This window comes from Peromyscus eremicus, chromosome X (assembly GCF_949786415.1).
Source record: "Peromyscus eremicus chromosome X, PerEre_H2_v1, whole genome shotgun sequence".
Classification (NCBI taxonomy): domain Eukaryota; kingdom Metazoa; phylum Chordata; class Mammalia; order Rodentia; family Cricetidae; genus Peromyscus; species Peromyscus eremicus.
Genome location: NC_081439.1, coordinates 115,468,228 through 115,490,577, shown reverse-complemented (window position 1 = coordinate 115,490,577; position 22,350 = coordinate 115,468,228). Strand labels below are relative to the sequence as shown.

General features: G+C 40.7%; 1 protein-coding gene across 1 annotated transcript in view; it reads right to left on the bottom strand.

Moving 5' to 3' along the window:
• Positions 1 to 233: 233 nt before the first annotated feature.
• Positions 234 to 22,350, bottom strand: part of Adgrg4 (adhesion G protein-coupled receptor G4) — a 109,712-nt gene continuing 87,595 nt past the window's right edge. The window contains exons 14-23 of the mRNA XM_059251366.1: positions 21,878 to 21,997; positions 20,660 to 20,705; positions 19,107 to 19,210; positions 17,585 to 17,706; positions 16,262 to 16,530; positions 12,389 to 12,467; positions 9,088 to 9,368; positions 3,964 to 4,072; positions 2,865 to 3,019; positions 234 to 424 (exon numbers count right to left, since the gene is read on the bottom strand). Coding sequence (XP_059107349.1) covers positions 234 to 424; positions 2,865 to 3,019; positions 3,964 to 4,072; positions 9,088 to 9,368; positions 12,389 to 12,467; positions 16,262 to 16,530; positions 17,585 to 17,706; positions 19,107 to 19,210; positions 20,660 to 20,705; positions 21,878 to 21,997 — 1,476 coding nt within the window. The remainder of the gene's footprint in view (positions 425 to 2,864; positions 3,020 to 3,963; positions 4,073 to 9,087; positions 9,369 to 12,388; positions 12,468 to 16,261; positions 16,531 to 17,584; positions 17,707 to 19,106; positions 19,211 to 20,659; positions 20,706 to 21,877; positions 21,998 to 22,350) is intronic.

Sequence of the window (22,350 nt, the reverse complement as noted above, 5' to 3'; positions counted from 1 at the left end):
GATCCATTCACATAGGCACAGACTCATACTCATAAAAACAAATAAATAAAAGGATTGTCTTTTCTTCATTGTCTTCTTTCTACCTAGCAGAAAGCATTTAATAAGAAGGTTTTTAAAAAAATAACAAATAACAATGAAGAAGAGAATTATTCCAAGCTTACTATTTACTAAATAAAATTTCATTCTGCCTCTCCCAAAACAATTATAGAATACAAGGTAGGGGCAGATTTGCTTCACAAATTGAACATTTTCCCCAATCCAGGACTGGGAATCAGGTGAGCATCTCTGCTGACATTTATTGAAAATGATCTTTGTTTCTGAATGGAATTTGTTTTGATTTCTGCAGGCAATGCTCTTCTTATAAAAGTCGGTGCAGCTTCACAACCCAAGGAAGAGAACGTATGGGAACAATCATCGAAGTCACCTGCATGAAAACAAAGAACATTTAAGGCAGACTCATGAAGGATTTTGCACAAGGAAGACAGATATGAAAATATCATAAAATGATGCAGTGAATAAGTAGAAAAGTGAAGGTTGTGAAAAATATACTGCTAACATAATTGTGGGGGAGATGAATTCATTCTGACAGCACCAACTAGGCAACAGGTACCTATGCACTTCCTACATTGCAAATTAAAGTTAGTATAACTGACATTCATCTTAAACCTAGAGAAGATCATTCTTCACCAAAGCTTGGAGAAGTTCTGAAGAACACAGCTATATTCCCTATAGATTTGATAGAACTGTTCTGAAAGTTTCTGAAAGTTTGAAAGCACCTGGCAGGACTGTGATTAGTAGATGAAATTGTGCTTGCCACAAGTTTGATGGCGGTATCTAGATTTGAGTTTTAGAACCCGTGGCTGTTTTTCTGCTCTGCTGGCAGAGTTATAGTCACAATCTGTGAGCACTTTGAAACAGGCCTTAGGCCTCTTGATTCTCCAGGACTATTGCTTGGTATAAGGAAGTGTTAAGATTTTCCAACACGTATTTGCTACTGTTTCCTCTGAAGAAAAATAAATGTACATTTGGGATACATTATTGCTAATGAATTAAAATATCCTTGGGACAGTAGGGATACCCTTTTGCAAAACTGACATTTCCCAATCATCCCCAACTATTAGTTACTAAGGAGATTCCACAAGTCACGCATTCTTTATACTATGACAATCCAGGGCTTCCAAGAAGAGCAATAAATAGTATTTAGCTGGTCAGACTGTGATGGGTACCAGTGGCTAGTGAAAGATTGTTTCCATGGGTACCACTAACTTTCCCATACAACAGCGGAGACTAAGACTATGTAGTGTGATTCAACCAGCCTTGTCTGCTCACTCAGACTTGCAGCTAGCTTGTAGAGTTATGCATATTAAGGATAGAAAGAATACATCTCTAAGCAGGTCACAAAGTTCAGGACACAACCTGATCTTGAGCCAAAGCCTTTTTAACACACCATGCAGTTTCCAAATCAGTTATAGGCCTGGAAAATAGAATGAGTTTTTGAAGTCAATGTAATAAAATCTAAAAGTGAGAGAGGGAATCCTGCCATTAGCACTGCAAAAGCGACAGGGTGACCACAGTCAGGCTATCAAGCTAGTCTGTATGTGTGAAGCGGAAGCTTAGTTTGGGCTTTAAGAAAAGCAAACACAGGCTATTGCATCATGATCCAAGGAAAACAGAATGCAGTCAGCCCAGTATCAACTTGAGGACCTTTCTTTCTTTCTTTCTTCCTTTCTTTCTTTCTTCCTTTCTTTTTTTCTTCTTTAGGTTTTTGAGATAGGGTCCCATTATGCAGCCCAGGCTGGTCTCAAATCTGGGAAACCTTTCTTGTAAGCCTTCTGAGGGCTGGAATTATAGGCATGTGCTACTGCATTCAGTTTTTAACTTACAGTTTTCAAAAGTTCTTGATCCTTTTTACTTTCCTTTTACTATTTTTCTTTATTTCAAGAAGGCTTTCCATTCTTAACTTGTAGACCCATCCCTTTCCTGTAATTTCTCTCCTAATATCCTATCCTCAGGTCAATATCTGTCTCCACCAAGAAGCAGAGATTCCTGTGGTAGTAACTCAAGGAGTATTAATGGTAAGAGGCAGTAGCTATGATCTTAGTGATTGTTCATAGGCGTTTTTCTTTACCATGATTAAGATTCCCTTTGAATAAAAGGAGAAATTTGATCTAGACTATGTCTAGGGTTCTTTCTGATTTCAATAGTCTGTGACAATTATTTTTAAGACCCTTCGACAGGCTGGAGAGATGGCTCAGCGGTTAAGAGCACTGACTGCTTCTTCGACATGACCTGGGTTCAATTCCCAGCACCCACATGGCAGCTCACAACTGTCTATAACTCCAGTTCCAGGAGATCTGACACCCTTACACAGACCTACATGTAGGCAACACACCAATGCACATGAAATAAAAATAAATAAATCATTAAAAAGAGCCTTTGAAGTTTTTAAACTTTTTGTCTCCTCTCTTCCCATTAGTCTAACAGCCCATCAGTCTATACATACTTTCTCAGCTAGGAATGAGTCCAAATATATCCATAGAATATAGATATATATTCTAAAGGTATAGAATATAGACATATAATATAGAATATAGATATATACAGAATGAGCTCCATATATCTATAGAAAAGCAATACATATATAGAGAGAGATTAGATTTAGTGCTTACCTGAATATGTATCATATTATATTAATTATATTATGTATCATACCACATGTAATATTATACAATATAATATTGTTACATTATATATTAATTATGTGCTTGCTTTGAGGAAAAGGTATTATCTAAGACTTAATATATAGTCTCATGTTATTGAGTATCTCTGGAACACAAATACAAACAAAGTGCCTTGTGCTTTACCATTTGGAAAGCTTATTTCTGAAGGAGTGCTGGGCATGGATCCCATAGATTTGAAAGTGGAATTGGTTATTGTTGACTTGAGCGATGGTGTCAATAATTTGGACTCATGGGTTTTCTTCAGTTTCTTCTGTTTATACCTAACATTTATCCCAAACCTGTTGTTCCCATCTGAAATGACACCAGAAAAAAAGTTAAATGTAAAATTCATCAAATTCTACACTTAAAATGTGTGAGACTGTGGTCTAGATATTATACTGCCTTCAATAATACCATTAAAATATGAAGTCCAAGAAGTCAAATGCTCAATGTTTGTTCATTCTTGGAGTTGGCTTTTCTATGAAATTATGAGAAGTACATTTGTACAGTGGTGTGGATACATGAAAAGCCGATGCACTTACCAAGGATGTCTGCTTTCCCTAGAGCATAAGGACTTGAAGGTCACTGATATACCCAGTGGAAAAGATCCCTGGGTGCCACTTGTAGACTCCTAGAGCACAAATGTTGCCTCCCTAAAGGAAGCAGCCTGGGCTTTGAATGGAGACTGAGACAAGCTGCCAAAATTAAAGAGATCATTTGATAATAGAACAGCAGTTAGCCTGCACTGGAGATGTCCTCAGGGGAAGTGCCAACGTTGAGAGGCAACATTAGAGGCTACTGTATCTCCCACTTGGCAGAGAGCCCCATCAGAAGAGCCACCCAGGCAGCTCACTTGTGAGGCATCTTAGAAATGCTGACATACTCACTCCACTTGCTGCTCACAGCCAATCAACCTACTGTTGGCTACCGGCCAGAAGGCCCTCTGACCCAGTTCCTGAAACACATTAAGTACCCAGTCACCATTCATCTAACTGAATCACAGGACAGATGGCAAGCAACCCAAGCAATCTGGGCCCAAACAAGAGCTCTACCAGGTTAAAATATGGCCCAACTCACAGTCTTCCCTTGACTTCCTTCATCTTAGCATAAAAGCACAAATTCATTTTCATGCCATGGAAGCAGCTTCTATTTTGGTAGTCTTGTCATATGAGTTTGTTAAGAGACAAATTAATATGATCAATTCTATAAAACATGTACGGTTTAAGATCTCACCCAAGTTGACATCTTACCTGAAAAGTTATCTAGCCGAAACCACCTGCAATGGAGATGCCTTTGCCATTGCTCCCGCACACTCTCCTTCATCACACAGTAAAACACAAAGATGAGGAACCCTAAGCCAGGAGAACAAGATCAGTCCTTGCACCTTCTTTCACAAGATAGCACCAATCCACTGACTCAGGTCTATTCTTGTCACCATCAATGCTGCTTCCAATCAAGCTAGGAGCACTGTCTTTCTGATATTTTTAAGACCTCCCCAAAGGCAGCAATAGCACAAAGTCAGTATTAAGACTTCACAATCACCACTGTTTCCCCCTAGTCTGCCATCTATCCTAGAGCATGAGACATAAGGGCTACTAGGATACCCAGACTTGGAGAGAGCACTCAATGTTCCCCATCTTCACGTACTGACATTCACATCCTTGACATGCAGCATCCTCTCACATACCAATGACATGTGGCAGAAGTTGTGGTGTGTCACTTCACTAAGCTACAAAAGACATCCCCCTGCATCCACCCCCTCTTCAAGAAATCAAGCATCTTGTCTTGACAACATCTTGGCATTCCTATGCAGATGCCTACATGGTGAGTCCCAGCTTTGTGACTGAGTCTTCTCATTCTCCTCATCCCTGGACAAGGCCTGAAATTTCTGACCCTCAGACATTGTATAAGATTAGAAATGTACATAGTGTTAAGCTTCTGAATTTGGGGGATAGGTTGTTACACACCCATAAATATCTGAAGCACATGATCTTTGGCATAACTGAAGCATGTGCAAAGCATGTCCAGCTCTGACTTTGTTCAGCAAGTGAGAGAAGTGCTGGAGATCTCAATTGGTAATGTGAGACATTTTTCATCTCCATCTTGTAAAATAACTCCTGGGGAAATGAAAGTAGGACTTAAGATGATCCTAACTGAAAATTCCCTGGAGGGATAATTGGATTTCCTCAAGACAGGGGTAGAATTGGCAGGAGTAATTCTTGTCAGTACTCTGACTTTTATTTATGGTCCATGCCTAAAATCATTATCCACAAAGCCCTTGCAGATACCTCAACCTGAAAGTACTCTTCCCATTTCTGAACTGCCATAATACTTTGCCTCTCATAATATGTGCCCTACTTAGCCACATAATTCTCTGCATATTGCCCATCTTATCTTCCAGCTGTCAAGTTTTTGAAGGTCTGGCTTCTGTCTCATTTTCATCTTCATATCACCTTTCCCTTTGCCTCCAGCCCTATGTGTGGCAGCTCAATAGACAGTTGTTGACTTGAACTTCTAGGCATTGACACATAAATTCCCATTGTCATCTATAGCCTCAGCAATATAACTATATACTTGTTTGGACCTCAAAATATATTTTTGACTCAAGTGCTGTTGGAAATCTTTGTTCTCTATAAAGAGTCCAACTTGCTTCTCTACACCAGAAAATTGTCCTACAGGTAAATTATTCCTATCACTCATTGCAAACTGAGCACAAGTCAAAAGGGTAAATAACTTCAAACTTATATCAACTACTGCCTTAGTGGAAGTAAATTTTCTTTTGCTAAGTACTGGGGATTGAACATAGGTCCTTATGCATGCTTGGAAAACGCTCTACCACTGAACTATATCCCCAGCCCTCATTTTTTTAACCTTTTATTTTGAAGCAAGATCTCACTAAGTCCCAAGGATGGTCTTAAATCCCTTGCTCTGTAGCCCAGAAAAGGACTTGAACTTGCAATTCTCCTGCCTCATCCTCCAAAGTAGTTGTGATTACAGGTCTGTTCCCTGAGGTCCTGCACAAAGTCAAGAATCTTGGATTGAGGCAGGTGATAATCTGCTGAAATTTACATTAGTTTGACGATACCTCCCACCAATTAAGTTCAGAGGAAGGGCTTTGTTTTAAAAGGATGCTGACAAACAGAAGTATTCAAAAATAGGGCCAACTAGCATGATGATGGACATGAGAAAAGGCTGGGGTTTTGTATCTAGATAAGGAAACACTTGGAGTAAGTAATACAGGGTGAGGAAAAGTGATAGCATTAGTCACAGATCTGATAGGGCTGTCATAAAGACAAATTATGCTTGTTCTGTATGATTGCCAGGACGGAACTAGAGGTGGTGGGAGGAGGCTCCAGAATAGTCATGTACTAACAAATCAACAGCTAGTGTTTACTAAGCAGTGACACTGTGTCAGGCATTGTGTTGTTATCCACATGATTAGAGGTGAGAGCCTTGGGACTCCATGATGTTTAATAAAGCTTGCCTAGGTCACAGAGCTTGCCTTGAGTTGGCAACATCAGCACTGAGCAGGAGCTGTCTGACTATAGAGCCCAAGGTCTTAACCATTGCACTCATCCAAGGAAGAAGACTAGGATAAGAGTCAGAGAGGATCAGAAGCTAAACGCTCTGCTTCATGGAATGGTGAGCTTTCAGTCCCTGGGAAGTTGCAGGAAGAGTCAAGTGATTTTCTGTCACTTGATGGAGGGTTGGATTGGCAAGATCCTGGTTCCCTGGTCCCAGCCCTGAGACTCCCTGATTCCAGGTGGGAGGCGGCAATCTGGAGGCATGTCTCACTAACTCTCCCAAGGGCCTTAGCACTGTGTAGAACCGAACAACTGCAGTGATGAAATTCAGCCGTGTTGTCTCTTTCTGCGCAACAGTCACCTGGAAGGCAGCGCAGCAACCTGAGGAGAGCAAGCCTCAGCCTCAGCCTCAGCCTCAGAGCCTCTAGCTGCAGCATGAACAAGGGACAACAGTGACACTGAGCACCTATTGCTGCTCTGATCTCCCGCATGCAGTTTTGTGAGTTCTCATACTTAAAGGTTATTCTGTGAATTCCAATGAGCTGCCTGCCAGCTCGCTCTCTCTCCTCCTGGCAGCTTTCCTTTCTTTCCCACAGCACATCGATCTGCTTATTCACTATAAGGTGGGCATGAGGGGAGATGCCAGGTTGGTTGTTTGCTGGTTTGTTTGGTTTGTTTTTTGCCGTCAGCATTTCTATGTGTGTACCCTCTCCTTCACAAAGGGCTCATCGTAGGCGAAATTTTTCTCTCACCTGACCCACAGGGCATCCACCTTTCAGTCATGGTTGCAAACTGACCATCTGTCATATTAATTGCTAATTTGTTCAAATGTCTCATTACAGAGTGTGTGTGTGTGTGTGTGTGTGTGTGTGTGTGTGTGTGTGTGTAACTTGACTTTGAAACTCAAGGTTCTGAAAACACCCTTGCTAGACAATGGCCCCATCTACATTGACTGGGAGCACTTGATTGACAGAGAGTGTGTCTGACAGACAGACAGCATGCCTTTGTTCAAATTGGTTCTATAAGACTCTCGCTTTCATCTTTAAGAGAACACTTCAATAAATTCTACATACCAGTTTTCCCTCTGCCAAGGGATGGAACACTGGCTGTTTCAAAATTACCTCCTTCCTTTTCCAGTTTTAACCAGCTTTCTAGTTTTCCTTCAACCCCACTTTAATACTCAGGACAAATTTCTACTCAGATTAGTTAGCCAGAGAGCATCCTGGAGTTAGCACTAAGAAGGGAGCCTGCACAGGATCTTAATCCACTTCTACAGGCACCCTCTACCAACGTTAGTTAGCTCTTGTGACATGCTAAAATATCAAATCAGAGCACCTCAGTCTGATGGCTTGTTCCAGTGTGGAGCCATTACCTCAGTCACAATCAAGTATCAGCAGCCACGAAAGGCACTGAGTAAGCATACATCAAGAGTTCCTAAGAAGTTCATCTCTACTGCCAGATGCAATAAGACGGCACATAAGGGGCTGGGGAGATGGCTCAGCAGGTAAGAGTACTGGCTGTATAAGCGCGAAGGTCTGTTTTCAAATCCTTAGCACTCATATTAAAAGCTAGAATGGCGGTGATGTCTCTGGGAGTCCAATTAGCGAGAATGAGGAGGGTTTATATGAGAGAGAATTGTTGAGACCAAGGTCGGATAAAGCACAGAGACAAATAGCCAAACAAACGGAAACACATGAAATATGAACCAATGGCTGAGGGGTCACCAACTGGATCAGGCCCTCTGAGTGGGTGAGACAGTTGATTGGCCTGATCTGTTTGGGAGGCATCCAGGCAGTGGGACCGGGTCCTGTGCTCATTGCATGAGTTGGCTGTTTGAAACCTGGGGCCTATGCAGGGTCCCTTGGCTCAGCATGGGAGGAGGGGACTGGACCTACCTGGACTGAGTCCACCAGGTTGATCTCAGTCTGTGGGGAAGGCTTTGCCCTGGAGGAGATTGGAATGGGGGGCGGGCTGGGGGGAAGGTGAGGGGGGCGGGAGGGGGGAGAACAAGGGAATCTGTGGCTGATATGTAGAACTGAATTGTATTGCAAAATAAAAATTAAAAAAAAAAAAAAAAAAAAAAAAAGCTAGAATGGCACATACACCTGCAACCTCTGTGCTCTGCAGGGTGGAAGTAGGGGGATTGCTGGAGTTTTCTGGCTGACAGCCTAGCTTCAGGTTTCAAAGGAATAAGGAGTGAGTGCTAGAAGAGATCAGCCTGTAAATGTGTCCATGAACCCCCACATGCACATATCATACAGAGAGAGAGAGAGAGAGAGAGAGAGAGAGAGAGAGAGAGAGAGAGAGAGAGAACAGAAGAAAAACAGCATGGTTTATATTTTCACATACTCTACTCAGAACTTTGGTCCTAGACTCTGAACTTTAGCTTCATTTCTGTGGGACTCTGCAAGTTTCTAGCCTGAGGGTTTATTAAGATATATGATTCAATTGGAGCCTGCAGAGTTATAAGTTTAATGTCTCTACTATCTAGTGGTTGGTATATTCAACTAGACCGTGCACTTCAAAATTTAAACACAGGCACGAATCTTTATATCAACAAACAGTGTGTTGATTTGATGAGTACTGCACAAAATCTTGCCAGTCAGTGTTTGATGCAGACATTACCAACTAGAAAGAATTGTACTAGCTTATTTAATCCTCCACCCCTGAGTAAGAGAGAGAGAGAGAGAGCTGCAGATTCACTCAACGAAGGCTAACATCTAGAGCAGGGATCTCCTGAAGTATATATTTTTCCTTTTTTAAATTCTGATTGGTGGGATTATTTTCCAAAAACAACAAAGCTTTCTAGCTAGCCACAGATATGGCCAACATGCAGCAGTTACCTTGCAAAGTATTACAAATGGCAAAAAGATACATGAAAAAGATCCTCACAGGTCCCCAGGCAAAAAAGGCAAACCCCCAAGTGAGGCCAAGTAAGAACGTCAGGCTGATTGTGCCTTTGAGGTCATTCAGGATCATCTTCTTCCGGGTCTTCTGGCTTTGGGATTTCACCGAAGTCAATTGAACGAGAACAGTGCAGAACATGGAGAGATTTGTGAGAAATATGAGGCAAAAATAAGCCACCACCGAGATGTAAAAGATACGATCATCTTTAATCCAGCAACTGTACGGAACAAAGAAGAGAAGATTCTTGTGAGGCATAAACATATACTACTATTTTCTGGGCACTCTAAGGTCACCTGATCAGTTTCAGTGGTTCTTAGGACATCTAGACCTAGAGAGATGAAGCAAGACAATGGTGTTCACTCACGCCCCCGAAGGCAGAGCTGGGCTTAAACCCTATTCTCCTGAGCCCTACTTTTGGGTACCTTCCAGTGCAGGCTAGACTCCTACAGGGCACATATACAGAACCCTCAGTAAATTTCTCTGAGAAATTATATTCTTCTTCAACAAGAGAAAAACAAATGATGTATTTTTCCCCAAAGGAGCTCTCCTCCCTACCCTGCACACACCTTAAACCAGAGCTTTTATTTGCAAGATGAATTCTGCTTTGCATGATAAATATCATAATAAAGGGACATGAGCAAGCAAGAATATTCCTGAATGCGATATCAAACAATGATGAGATGATCAGAGTTAATGAAAATGCAACAAAAAGAAGACAGCTCTCGTTGTACTGTTTTAAAATATGATGCATTTGGATCACAAAAGGCAGCAGTGGCTACTGGATAGCTTAATGCTTCTACGGTTTCTATTAAAGAAGAGATGTATAGTGGTTCCTGTGAGGAGATGCATTGCTTCTGAGTTTTGAAGGCAGACAAGCTTGACTAAGTCAACTGTGTGTCTAATTAGCTGGAATCTCTTTCTGAATGCAGAAAATTCCTTTGGGACATGTTGTCCATACTGGCACATGTCACTGTGTGTGTGTGTGTGTGTGTGTGTGTGTGTGTGTGTGTGTGTGTGTGTGATTTAGGAGGGTGAGGGGAAAACATTTAATTTCCTTAATACAGTCTCGTATTTAGGATTCTCATTCTATCCTCTGCAGCCTCAAACAAACTCCAGAAAACTCTCAAGATGAGTCAGCACTGTATTTCAGGATACAGAATCATCTCCAAGTGAAAATATCAGTGTACGAAACAACATACACATAAGTGTGTGAGAGGGCACTCACACAAAAAGTGGATCACGGGGCTGGAAAGATGGCTCAAGTTAAAAGCACTTGTTGCTCTCGGAGAGGACCTGGGTTTGATTCCTAGCACACACACGTTGGCTAACAACCAATCTAAAACTCAAACTCTAGGAAACTGAATGTCTTTTCTGACTCTCTGTGAACCGGAAATGTGCATGGTTCATATACATACATGCAGGTGGAACACTCACACACATAAAATAAATAGACCTAAAAGAATTGTTAAAGTTGATCACATAGAATGGGAGAGCAGATTAGCAGTCATCAGAGCCTAGGGAGAGGAGGCACAAAGCTCCAGCAGAGGGATTTGCCCCTGTGTTCTACTGCACAGTGTGGAGATGATAGTAAACAATACTGTGTGGTATATTTCAGATTACTGAGAACAAAGGAATTTGAGTGTTGACACTCAAACAAATAATAAGTATTTGAGATAATGGATATGTTCATTATCTTGATTTGACCATGATATGATATAAATCTGTATTCAAATGTTTTTGCTGTGCTCCACAAATAAATACAATAATGTGTCAAAAATAACTGTCTGGATGTCGTGGCTCAGGCTTGTAAAATCAGCAATTTGGGAGGCTGAGGCAGGAGCACTGTTGAGCTTGTAGTCAGCCTGAGCTACACACCAAGTTCTAGGACATCCTGGGCTGTACAGCAAGACACAATCCAAAACATAAAAAGTGATAATAAAATAAATTTAAAAAATAAAAGAAATAAGCCAAAAATTGTGTGCAAGGAAATGGCCACATGTTTGACTCTTGGTGATAGAGTTACCTGAAAGGAGAAAAACTTGATAGCTGGGCGTTGGGAAGAGGCTTAGTTTTCAGCCTCTACCCTTTCGTACAATTTGTATTTTGTACCCTGTAGTGAATTACCTTTCAAAGTATAATTATTTACAAAACAAACCTCTTAGAGCCATCTGCCTCTTACTAACAAATCACATATGAAAAGGCTCTTTGGGGGTGGGGAGTGCGGAGTTGATTTTGTTCTGGTTTTGTTTTTGCTTTTGATCTTTGAAGAAGAATCACTACAAGACAGATACTGGGGACCTTTTAAGTCACGAAACAGGCAAAGAGGGAGGACAGAGCCGGAGACAAGGAAGGAGAGAGAAAAGAGAGGGAAATAAGGGAAAACTAGGCATTTTAATTAGAAAGCATCTGCTGCAGAGGGCAATGTAATTTTGACCCTCTGCAGCTGCCATTTCAATATGAAAGACAGAGGAGTGTTAGATACAGGACCTCCTACACTTGATCCCAGCACAATGGGACAAAAAATCTATAGTGGCTGTGATTTTGAGAAGCCGTGGTAAAAGGAATGGATATGGGGAAATTAAATAAAAAGATAGTGTAGCCTGAAGGGTTGTGTAGGTCCAAATAAGGCTCCAAAGAGATGGAGTGGAATAAAAAGCTGTTCTTGTGACTGTAGTTGAGAGTCAAAGAGATGGCCTTATACATCAAATTTTTAAAACAGAGAGAGAAAAACAAAAAACAAATAGAGAACAATAAATCTGGCAGTTTACAATGGGAAGATTTTCATTCTCCTTCTGGGAAGACCTTTGTTGCTGAAAGACAGAACATGTTTTCTAACTCATCTCAGTATTTCCTTAGACTAGCCACTAAATCCTTCGTGTGGTCTGTGAGTTTTTGCAACCAAAAAGGACTGGCAGTTCCATAGCATTTGCCATGGATCAAGCAACAGGTCAAGAACTTTATATAAGCAATGTCATTTTAACTTGCACGTGACACTGAGAGCAAATTATATTAGCCCCATTTTCCAGAAGAAATGCATCTAAAAGGCAGAATGATTTGGCCGTGGTCATACAGAATCCAAACACCTACCCATTCCACAAGGGAGCGTAGCGGTGTTCTATCAAAAAGACTGACATTGAATTTTCCATGAAGACAGTGCTAAGACTAAGTCCCTGAGCAGGAGCATCCCACCTTGCCTAGAACACCTACTGCCTGAGAGCAAGAGGTATTGGTACTTACAACGGAGTTGTTGGGCTCAGAGTTCCATACAGGTCTTTTCTTATGCTGAGTATAATGGCCACTGTGATTGCTGGGATTCCTAGAGTGGGCAAGCAAGGCAAAAGAACCTGTTCAATGCGAGGGGAAGGATCCTAATCAAACAGCTGTGGGGGCTGACACGTTAAGACACTGCTTAAATGAGGCACAGATGTGTGGACATCAAAATACCATTGTTTGCAAAATGTTTATGAATTCTTCCAAGTTAAACTTTTCTAGGAGTTTTCCAATCTACTAAACTAAGCAGTGTGCCAGTGGCTCCAAAGTGACATTTAATACTTATTAAAAAGGCCCAAGTGCCAAAAAAATCAGTTCAGCAATAGAAGCATCTAGTTCATCAGAATACAAGCCTACACCACGCATTTCTTCTCAGATGATGGGCCACCATTTTTTTCCTGCTTTTCAATTCTACCCCTTTGTTCCCACTATGTCTTTGTCTAGGTCACCTTGGAGGAAGGGCACAGACATCAGCTGCAGCCTTCATTACTTTTTTGACAGGCAAGCCATTTCCACACTCGTTACTAGTTTGACATTTTGACTAGATCGACCAGTTAACAGCCGCTCAATTCAGCCACACTATAATAAAGCAATCAGCTCAGTTAAAATGGTCAAACGTGATGGGAGTATGGGCATGGGCTATACAAATTCAATTTTCATGTACAGTTGCAAAACCGAACTGATTTTTTTTTTTTTGTTTCTAAGCTTGCATTTCTCCTAATGGGAGCACATACACCCACACACCCTGTAGGGGGATTGTAAAATACTCTGCAAAGCTATTCCATTCCTCACAATGGCAAGCATCTTGAAAAATCCTCCATTGCCCCAACTATGATAAACAGATTAATCCTTTCCAATGCAGCTAGCCCACACCTGGCACAGGGCCTACCCTCATGCACATATTTTTTTTTTCATGGACGTGAAAGAAGAAAGGGGTCTATTGATGGAAAGAAGAGGACCAACAGGAGGAAAGCAGGGAGGATGGGAGGGAACTACTGGAGGGAGAGGAGGATGACTAATAATAAAGTATAATACATGTAGTATGAAAATACCACAATGAAGCCCATTACTTTCTATGCTAGCTTAAAAAAATGTCCCCAGAAGCTGTAAGACAGGTCTAAAAGGAGGCCTCATATTTATGATTAAATTATGTAGAAGTACTCAAGTTTGCATGTTCATAATTTTTTTAAAAAAAATTATCCCCACTGGGACTGGCAAGAAAGCTCAGCAGGTTAAGGCACTTGCTTCCAAGCCGGAGTTTAATCCTGAGGACCCACATGGTGGAAGGAAAAAATAAATTCCCTCGAACTGTCACCTGACCTCCATGTACCCACACATAAAATAAGTAAATATAATAAAAAAAAATCTTTCAAATATCCTATTACTTGTTCTGTTGGTTTTTGTTTGTTTGGGGTTTGGATTTCTGAGGCAAAGTATTATGCTGGAGACCCAGCTGACCTAGAGTTCAGTATATAGCCTAGGATGGCTTTGAATCAGGGATGGCAGGTATGAGGCACCATACTCGGTTGTCAGTTTTTATAAAATGTGGGTAAATCTACTTTCTTGGACAGAAATTTAAAGGCATGCACCTTCATAACAGATTGCTTTGGCTTAGGAAGACCAACTGTTAAATCTACAGAGATCCCAGTATTTGTTTTGTTTTCCAGTTGATTTTATTTTATTTTATTTTTTATTTTTTATTTTTTTTTTTTTGGTTTTTCGAGACAGGGTTTCTCTGTGTAGCTTTGTGCCTCTCCTGGAACTCATTTGGTAGCCCAGGCTGGCCTCCAACTCACAGAGATTCGCCTGGCTCTGCCTCCCGAGTGCCGGGATTAAAGGCATGCGCCACCACTGCCCGGCTCCAGTTGATTTTATAATGCTTCCAAACTCTCTGCAGCAGCTTAGAAGTACCCCTCCCCCATGACCTTGTGTGCATCCACATAAGTCATGCCTGCAAAGGCTTGCATCTCAGCTTATCTCAATTTTGACAGAACGTATTAAGGGTCTTCACCAATGGGCGAAGACAAGAGCCTTGGGGGTGATATCCCCTACTTTTCCTCTTTCCTCTGGGAAGTTGTCACAGACACTTTCTTATCACCTCCTGGGTCTTCAGAGGTGTGGGGCTTTATACCCTGCCCCAACTAAAATGGAGCTGTAGAGTAGAAAAGCACATAGCTCCCATTTAGAACTGACCCCTCAATCATGGAGAATCCTACTACTTGTCCAGTGTCATCTGTTCCCTTTCTCTTTGGTGTTATTCTTTTCAGAGCCCGGGGTGAGAAGTGGAGGTCTGCAATTTTAGCTACTCCGCCATTCACTGTGTCAATAACAGATTGATCGAAGTGTACCTCATTGTATCTTTCTCAACTGGTTAGTCAGCCAGACCTTGGCCTTGGCTCAACCTGAGCTTGTGATTATACTTGACACTTTTTAAGATTCTCCTGCCTTTGAGTACAATTTTTAGCCTTTCCTACCTTCCCCTGTATCTTAGGGAATAGTATAAAATGAGATGCCTCAAGAGACAAACAAGCTGTAGGAACTGTCACCGTGTATGGCATGGAGTAAAGGAAGGAGGAAAGATCTGTGATCATGTGTCAGTAGATCTGACAATGACTGGTTAAAAGAGAGAGAGAAGGATACATCCGTGCTGAGTTCCATTCCTGGCTTCTCCCAGAGACAACAGTGATCTTGACAGTCACAAGGGGTGGTAAGGGCCCAATCATAGCTGTCTAGACACAATGTTATCAATTTGAAGTCTTAAGCAATGTGGCAAGATCATCAGGATTAAAAGTTCAAACTTCGGAGAGAGGCTGTCTGGTTCATATCTTGGGTGTGTGTTTTAGCAAGTGCAACCCTCTCCCCTCGTGTCTTCAGTGAGAATAATAATGGAATCCATTCTATACAGATACAGTGAAGACTACATGGGCACAAAAAGCACTTAGAATATCAGCTGGCACCTAAAATGGAGAGCTGACCACTCACTATTACATCAGTAAGTATTGTCGGTACTTCTGTAAAGGGAAGGCTAAAACCTCACAAGGTTGTTATTATGGATCTAGCCTTTAGTACAGCACATGAGTGGGTGTTCAATAAACATTTGTGTACAAACTCTTTAAAGTTTTAAAGTTGAATGTATAGAACCACATAAGCAGGAAGACAGATGCACATCCAAACTCCAGTGATGCAGTCCTTAATTCCTGAACTACACTAGTAAGAGATGGGTCCGAAAAAGCACGCAAAATGGTGTCTCTGCTGTACTTTGAACAGGTCCTCCGAAGTTCATATGGTGAAAACTTGATCCTCATTGCCTCAGTATTGAGAAATGAGATCTTCAATAGTTAAGTGATAAAGGGCCTGCTTTCAGGAATAGATTAATGCTTTATTGCAACAAATCAGTTCACATTTTTTCAGCAGTGGGTCCCTTATAAAAAGATAAGTTCTGCCTTTGACCTTTTACTTTCCATCCTCTGGAACTTAGAATCTCTTTCTTTGTAAATTATCCAATCTCATATTGTCTAAAAGAAGAAGGATGAGGAGGAAAGAAAGAAAGAAAGAAAGAAAGAAAGAAAGAAAGAAAGAAAGAAAGAAAGAAAGAAAGAGAGGACAGAAGAAAGAGAGGAAAGAAGGAAAGAAGAAGGGAGGGAAGGAAGGAGGGAAGGAAGGAAGGAAGGAAGGAAGGAAGGAAGGAAGGAAGGAAGGAAGGAAGGAAAGAAGGAAGGAAGGAAGGAAGGAAGGAAGGGAAAAAGGAAGGAAAAAAGAAAAATAGAATAAGGTGGAGCTAATTTTTTTTTAAAGACAGGATTTTAAAAGAGACATCAAGCACAATGGCAGAGTACTCACCCCAACCAGCTAGACAAAATTTCAGGATATAATTTGGAATGTATGTATTGAAGACTTTGACTAGAGCAAAGTACATGTGGACTGCCTCCAGGCCCATCCAAGTCAAAGACACCAGCAGAAAGTAATGAAGTGCCACTGCAGCTGTGATACATAGTCCCACTTGCTGAAAAGATGCCATCCAGGAATTAACCAGAAATGCTAGGTTGAGCATCAGTAATGCTGTGCATAGGTTGATCAGGATTTTGGAAGGATAATCTTTTCGAAGTTTGCTTTAAAACAACAACAACAACAAAAAAAATGTTAGGACAGGCAGGGTCTCCCTTCCAAATTAAGTACTACTACATCTTATCTGGATAGTAAAGCAACAAGAGTTGTGCATTAGGGGCTCTTAAGACCCCAGCCCTCTCTGAGGAGCTCTGGGTAATAAACGGTTGTTGCAATCCATGGGAGTTATAGTGGCTTCATCTTCTTGTGAACACTTTCTACTGTTGATACTTTAAAATTTTGTCATTCTGGTGGGTGCCCAGGCATGTAACTGTGGGGTTTAGATGTTTAGTTGTTTGGTTGGTTGGCTGAGTTTTATTGATAATAAAATGAAAATTTTTGCTTGTTTAATTTTTTTATTCTTGAGAATTGCATATAGCTCTGTAATGAAATACCATGTCTACCTCCATTTCCCCCTCCCACTCCTCCAACACTACCGCAACTCATCTCCCTGTCAACTCAAGGTCAGTTTTTAAAATAATTATGACTTTAATTAGCATTTTTGTGATGAGTAAAGATGTTGAGAAACTTAACATTTGATCATATACTTATCATTTGGGTTCAAATTAGGGCTGCCCATGGGCAACCTTTTCTGTGAAGTATTCATTCAGTTCTTTTGTCCATTTTTCAATTTTCTGTCTTGTTTTTTAATTTGCGTGCACGCGTGCGCGCGCGCGCACACACACACACACACACACACACACACACACACACACACGGCAAATATCCAAATATCATCTCCCAATTTCTGGTTGCCCTTCGCCATCTTAATTTTTTTCATCTGATGAAAGGGTTCTTGTTTCTAATGAAACTTTAGATTTTTCCTTTTATCGTCTCTGTCCTTGTATCAGGGGAGAGAGATTTTACTTGCGATCACAAATCTCTCACTTTTAAAATACTCCAGCAACAGTTATTTTGCTTTCTTTTTTTCCCCACTTCATAATCTGATGATGTAACCTCTTTCTGTTGTATTATATTCATGAATTTAACAAGATTTCAATGACAACACATCCATCAGATCAAATTAAACTTACTCAGAGCTACGTTGTATAAACTTACTGGAAAGCTATGTATGTCACCATTGCAATCCCCAGGAAAATGGAGGAGATCCCACATCCTGTATATGTTATAATCACTAATATCCGTTCATTCACTGCATCCATTGTAGACCTGGACAAATCCTAGAATTACAATATTGTAGTGCTTTACACATTTACTAGAACAAGTTTCGAGTAAAATGCTTCTGGCGCTCACAAACAGGTGATTCCCAGGACATATAGCAACTCTTATACAGTCAGATGACGTGAGTGGATACGTGATAAGACCACATACAGTTTGACCAGGACTAGCACAGCTTGCTGTGTACAAAGCATGGAAAAACCATCAACAACACTGAAAGAACATTTAGTCCTTGGTTTCATTGTCATTAACATGTTCAGCACTTGAAAATATAACCAAGCTAATGGATTTGAATTTGGGATGCAAAGTGAATCATTATCTGAACTGAGTGTCCCCAAAATACTACACAGAACATTCAAAAAAAAAGATGTTCCTTTTCCTAAGACCTTTAATAACTTTTGTAAAATTAAGAGGTAAACTGGTCCTTTGTGTACAGTAATAGTCCCGTCATGTCTTAATCTGAAGACCACCAAAGATCTGCAATGACATGCAAAATTATTTGAATATAGAAGTGCACTGGTTCGGGAAGAAAGTCCATAGCTTTCATTAGACGCTTATGGTTCCATGCCTCACAAGAAGTTAGGACATTTTTATAAAAGCTAGGAAGTACTAATCTATTCTGGGAAGTCTCAATTAGAAGGAACCTATACCCCCTGCTGGGACATTTGCCGGCACCTAGAGATAGTTTTTGGTTGTCACAACTGAGGAAGGCACTAGTGACATCAGCCAGGTGGAGGCCTGGGCTGCTGCTGACCATCTTATAATGCACAGAACTATTTTCCACACCATAGAATTATGTGTTCTCAATATCAATAGTGTTGAGATAAGAGAAACTCTCCCTTCTGTCATTCAAACCTCAGAAGAAAGATCTAAGTTCCAAGCAAGTAAGACACCTCAAACTCAACTGCAAAGGTAATGCTGCCTAGAGCTAGAACATGAGCGTGAGGCTTTTGATGCCCATTGTAAAGCTCTAGCCAGTTGGGAGTGAGCTAAACAAAATTTTCACAGTTTGGCTTTTAATATGTTGAATAAAAATTTCAAAGGGAATATAAAACATACTCAAGGCAGGTGTGGATGGGCATCCCTATTCACCCAGTACTTGGAAGGAAGTTATGCCAGAAAGATCATGAGTTCCAGACCAACCTGGACTACACACTGATACTGTATGTTATACAGAGCTTCTCAGCTGTCACGGAGAATGTGAGGAGTGGGCCTTAGTTTTATAAAGAGAAAACTGAACACCTGTTTCAATTTTCTCTATTGTAGAAAACACAATGGGAGGAGAGCTATCTTTTTTTGCTTGTATACCATTTTCCTTTATTTAGTTTACATGTACATTAATAGCTTGAACCTACTAAAAGTTGTCAAAATTCCATTGAAGAGTGATAAAGAGACAACTCACCATTAAAACTCCAAAGTGGGTGAGGTGGTTACACTGACAGATTGTGTAATTTACGTTGGTTTCCTTTACTTTACAGCCTGATGAATTCCATCCACCTAGCCCATCTGCGGGGGACAGAAGGGAATTTCAAAGCAATTTCACTTTTCTCAGAAATGTTTAATTTTTCATTACATGAACCATCCGAACGTGTGTTATAATTAGCATTGTTTGTTAAGACAGCAAGATAGAGATACAACTGAACAGCAAAATTAAATTACATTTAATAGGCCAAATTGACGTGTGTGTCACGGGTGCAGGGTGGGGGCGGGCTTTGTAAATAGTCTAACTTCATTGCCACTCACTTCTCCTGTTTCTGTATCACACCTCTGCTGATTCAAATGGATTCTAATCATGAGCAACTGTTCCTGCCACCATGCTGGAGTGACGTGTTATGTAAGTAGCCAATAAAATAAATAGACAGATCTAGAAGTTTCCGAAGGACCTAGACCTTTGGAATATAGGCTGCCACTTAGCCAACTCAGCCAGTTGTACCCAGAAACTAAATGGGGTCACATGATCATGGTCTAGAGATCCTTTCAGCCCATTAGAGCCTTGTAGATCTTGGCTTCTAGAGCTTGTTTAGGGTGGTAGTGTGCCAAAAGACTTATCTCAGGACAGGTATCCAGGTGTGAGCACCATAGAGAGCCAGGGGCAAAGGGTCTCCTGGGAATGGGATAAACTCATTGAAGCTGTGGAGGACAGAGCTTGTCACTTTATAGGACCATTTTAATGACAGACTTGGGGGGAGCCAGGGGAGGACATGTTGTTTCTGCTTGTCAGAAAGAGGTAGTGTTCTGTTCCCTGAGGAGCTGAATAGAAAGAGAATGTCTCTTTTCACTCAGATTTCTAGATGGAAAAAGTACCCAAGCAGAGCTCCCTAGGTAGAAGAACGTTTCTCACCACCAGCCATGACATTCCTAGGAGAGATTGGTTGTGTAGGAGAATTCTCTGAGATTTGGTATTAACCCTAGGGATTCCAGCGGAGGTAGCAAACCTGAGAGAAACCCAGTCAGCAGTAATCACACCCAGTACCTTCATAGATGCAGTTATCCAAGCAAGAAGGGCTTTTCAGTATTAATGAAGAAGTCTCATCTCCTCAATGGGATAATTAAAAGATTGGGTCCCTTAGAGGGCATAGGGCCTACCGAAGGACTCACCCATCATTATAAAAGAGGGAGAGAAAGTAAATAGTGATGATCATTGCAAGAAAGTACACCTAAAGAGCCAGGTGATCACTCCTCAGCCCTCTTCAAATAGTTCATAGTTATTCGACACTGGACATTCCTAATTGCGTTTTTCCCAATCTTGCTTACCCATAAGTTGGGTTATTTTTATAGTTTCGATAATAGGTGTCTTGCCAAAATGAATTTTCTTAAATTTCATGCCCTAAAAATCATATAGAGTATCTCGGTCATGCAGAGTGCTCTGTGGTGTCTGATTAGACAACAGCTACACAACAAGCCCCTCTCCCTCAGCCACCAAACAGGTCAAAGTCTGCTTCTATAAATACTTACTGTCAGTGTCAAAATCCCAAAAGGCACAGTAAACTTGATCATAATTCTGCAAAAAAATGAGAATTACAGCTAAATAGCTTTCCTTGTGAGAGTTACTGCACAGAAATAATACACAGAAGTGTTTTCAAGGTTTTTAGTCAGTGGAGACACAAGTGTACACACATGTAAGCACAAGCACGCGCGCGCGCACACACACACAGAGCGAGAGAGAGGAGAGAAATGGAAAGAGAGATCATTTATGGCTTGGTTTTAAGTCTAACTCGACCTAGCTCTCGGCTTAGAAGTAAGAAAACAGCATGTCACTGCATGGCAATGTAGCATGTGTCATCTAGTAACATTGGGATCTGCCAATTGGTGCAAGGCCCAGAGAGAAGCTGTAGAGAACCAGTGAGAGATTGACATACAGTATGTGTTCTTTATGAGCCTTTGGAATTGGGGACTCACACCTGTGACCATCCTTTACGAACACATGGTTGAGTTGCCTCCTCACTAAGCCTGTTGAAGATTCCTAAAATTTCCCTAGCTACTACAATCTCTGAGAGACTGGAGGTAAGGAATAATTAATTCCCAGGAATGATCTGAGAGTCATAGTTACAGTCGAAATTGAGAGATCTTACCCACCTAACATGTTTTATTTTCAATCTGGTTTTTAAATTCCCTCTCCCACTCTCCCTTCTCCTCTCTTTAAGACTAGTGGAAAATATGTTAGGCCATATGGTCTCAGATAGGGAATGAAGGAAGCTATTAAAGCTTCACACTGGACACATATTAACATCAAAGAATGAAACAGTCACTCATTCTTTTACTAAGACTCAATTTGATCATTTATGTTATTCCATATGATTATCATTTTAAACCTTTGATAATTAATACATGTTTTAATGTTCTTCATGGAAAACCAAAGAATACAAATGTCATTTTCAATGAAGTTGTCATTTATCTCACTCAAAAAATGAATGGAATTAGATGGATTTTACTGTTACAACCAAGAGGTCTGCTTAGTCTTAGTTCCTGTTTTGCTAGAATGTTCACTATTCAGGACCCCTTGAGGATACAGCATTGTTTCTAGAAATACCCAGTTATAACATACTTCTGCTACCTGGAGTCAGAAAATCATCATGAAGTCTTGGAAGTGAATACTAATTGGCCATTTTTTTTTTCAACAGGAAAACCACAAAGGAGTCCTGTTTGGTTCTCAGATGAAAATAGATATATTACCCAGTTTCCTTGAATATGCTTCAGAATGATAATCACTGGATCAGCCAAGTTTTGAATGGATGTATTTGAGATGCTTGCACTCACAACATATGTCATTAATGCAGTAGTGATGGGTTTGGCCTGCAGATGAAACACAAAGGTCCTAAATATCTATTTTCTTATATAATCATTATCAATCTAGAATCAGTGATGTGCTACACAGTTTGGGCATGGAAGTGTGGAAAAAATCACTAAGAGGGAATTTTCAGAGTCATTCAGTGCATCTGTTCTCTTCACGTAAGGCTCAGTGATTAAGGAAACTAGAACAATTCATCCATCCATCCATCCATCCATTTATCTAGAACAAATCTATCCAGCCAATATTGGGTTTGTACCAGCTACTCAGTATTATCCTTGCAACAAAGTAAAATATCCTCTGTTTTGATAATGCTCCAGATCTAAACATTTTACAGCCTAACTTGGCTCTAACTCTT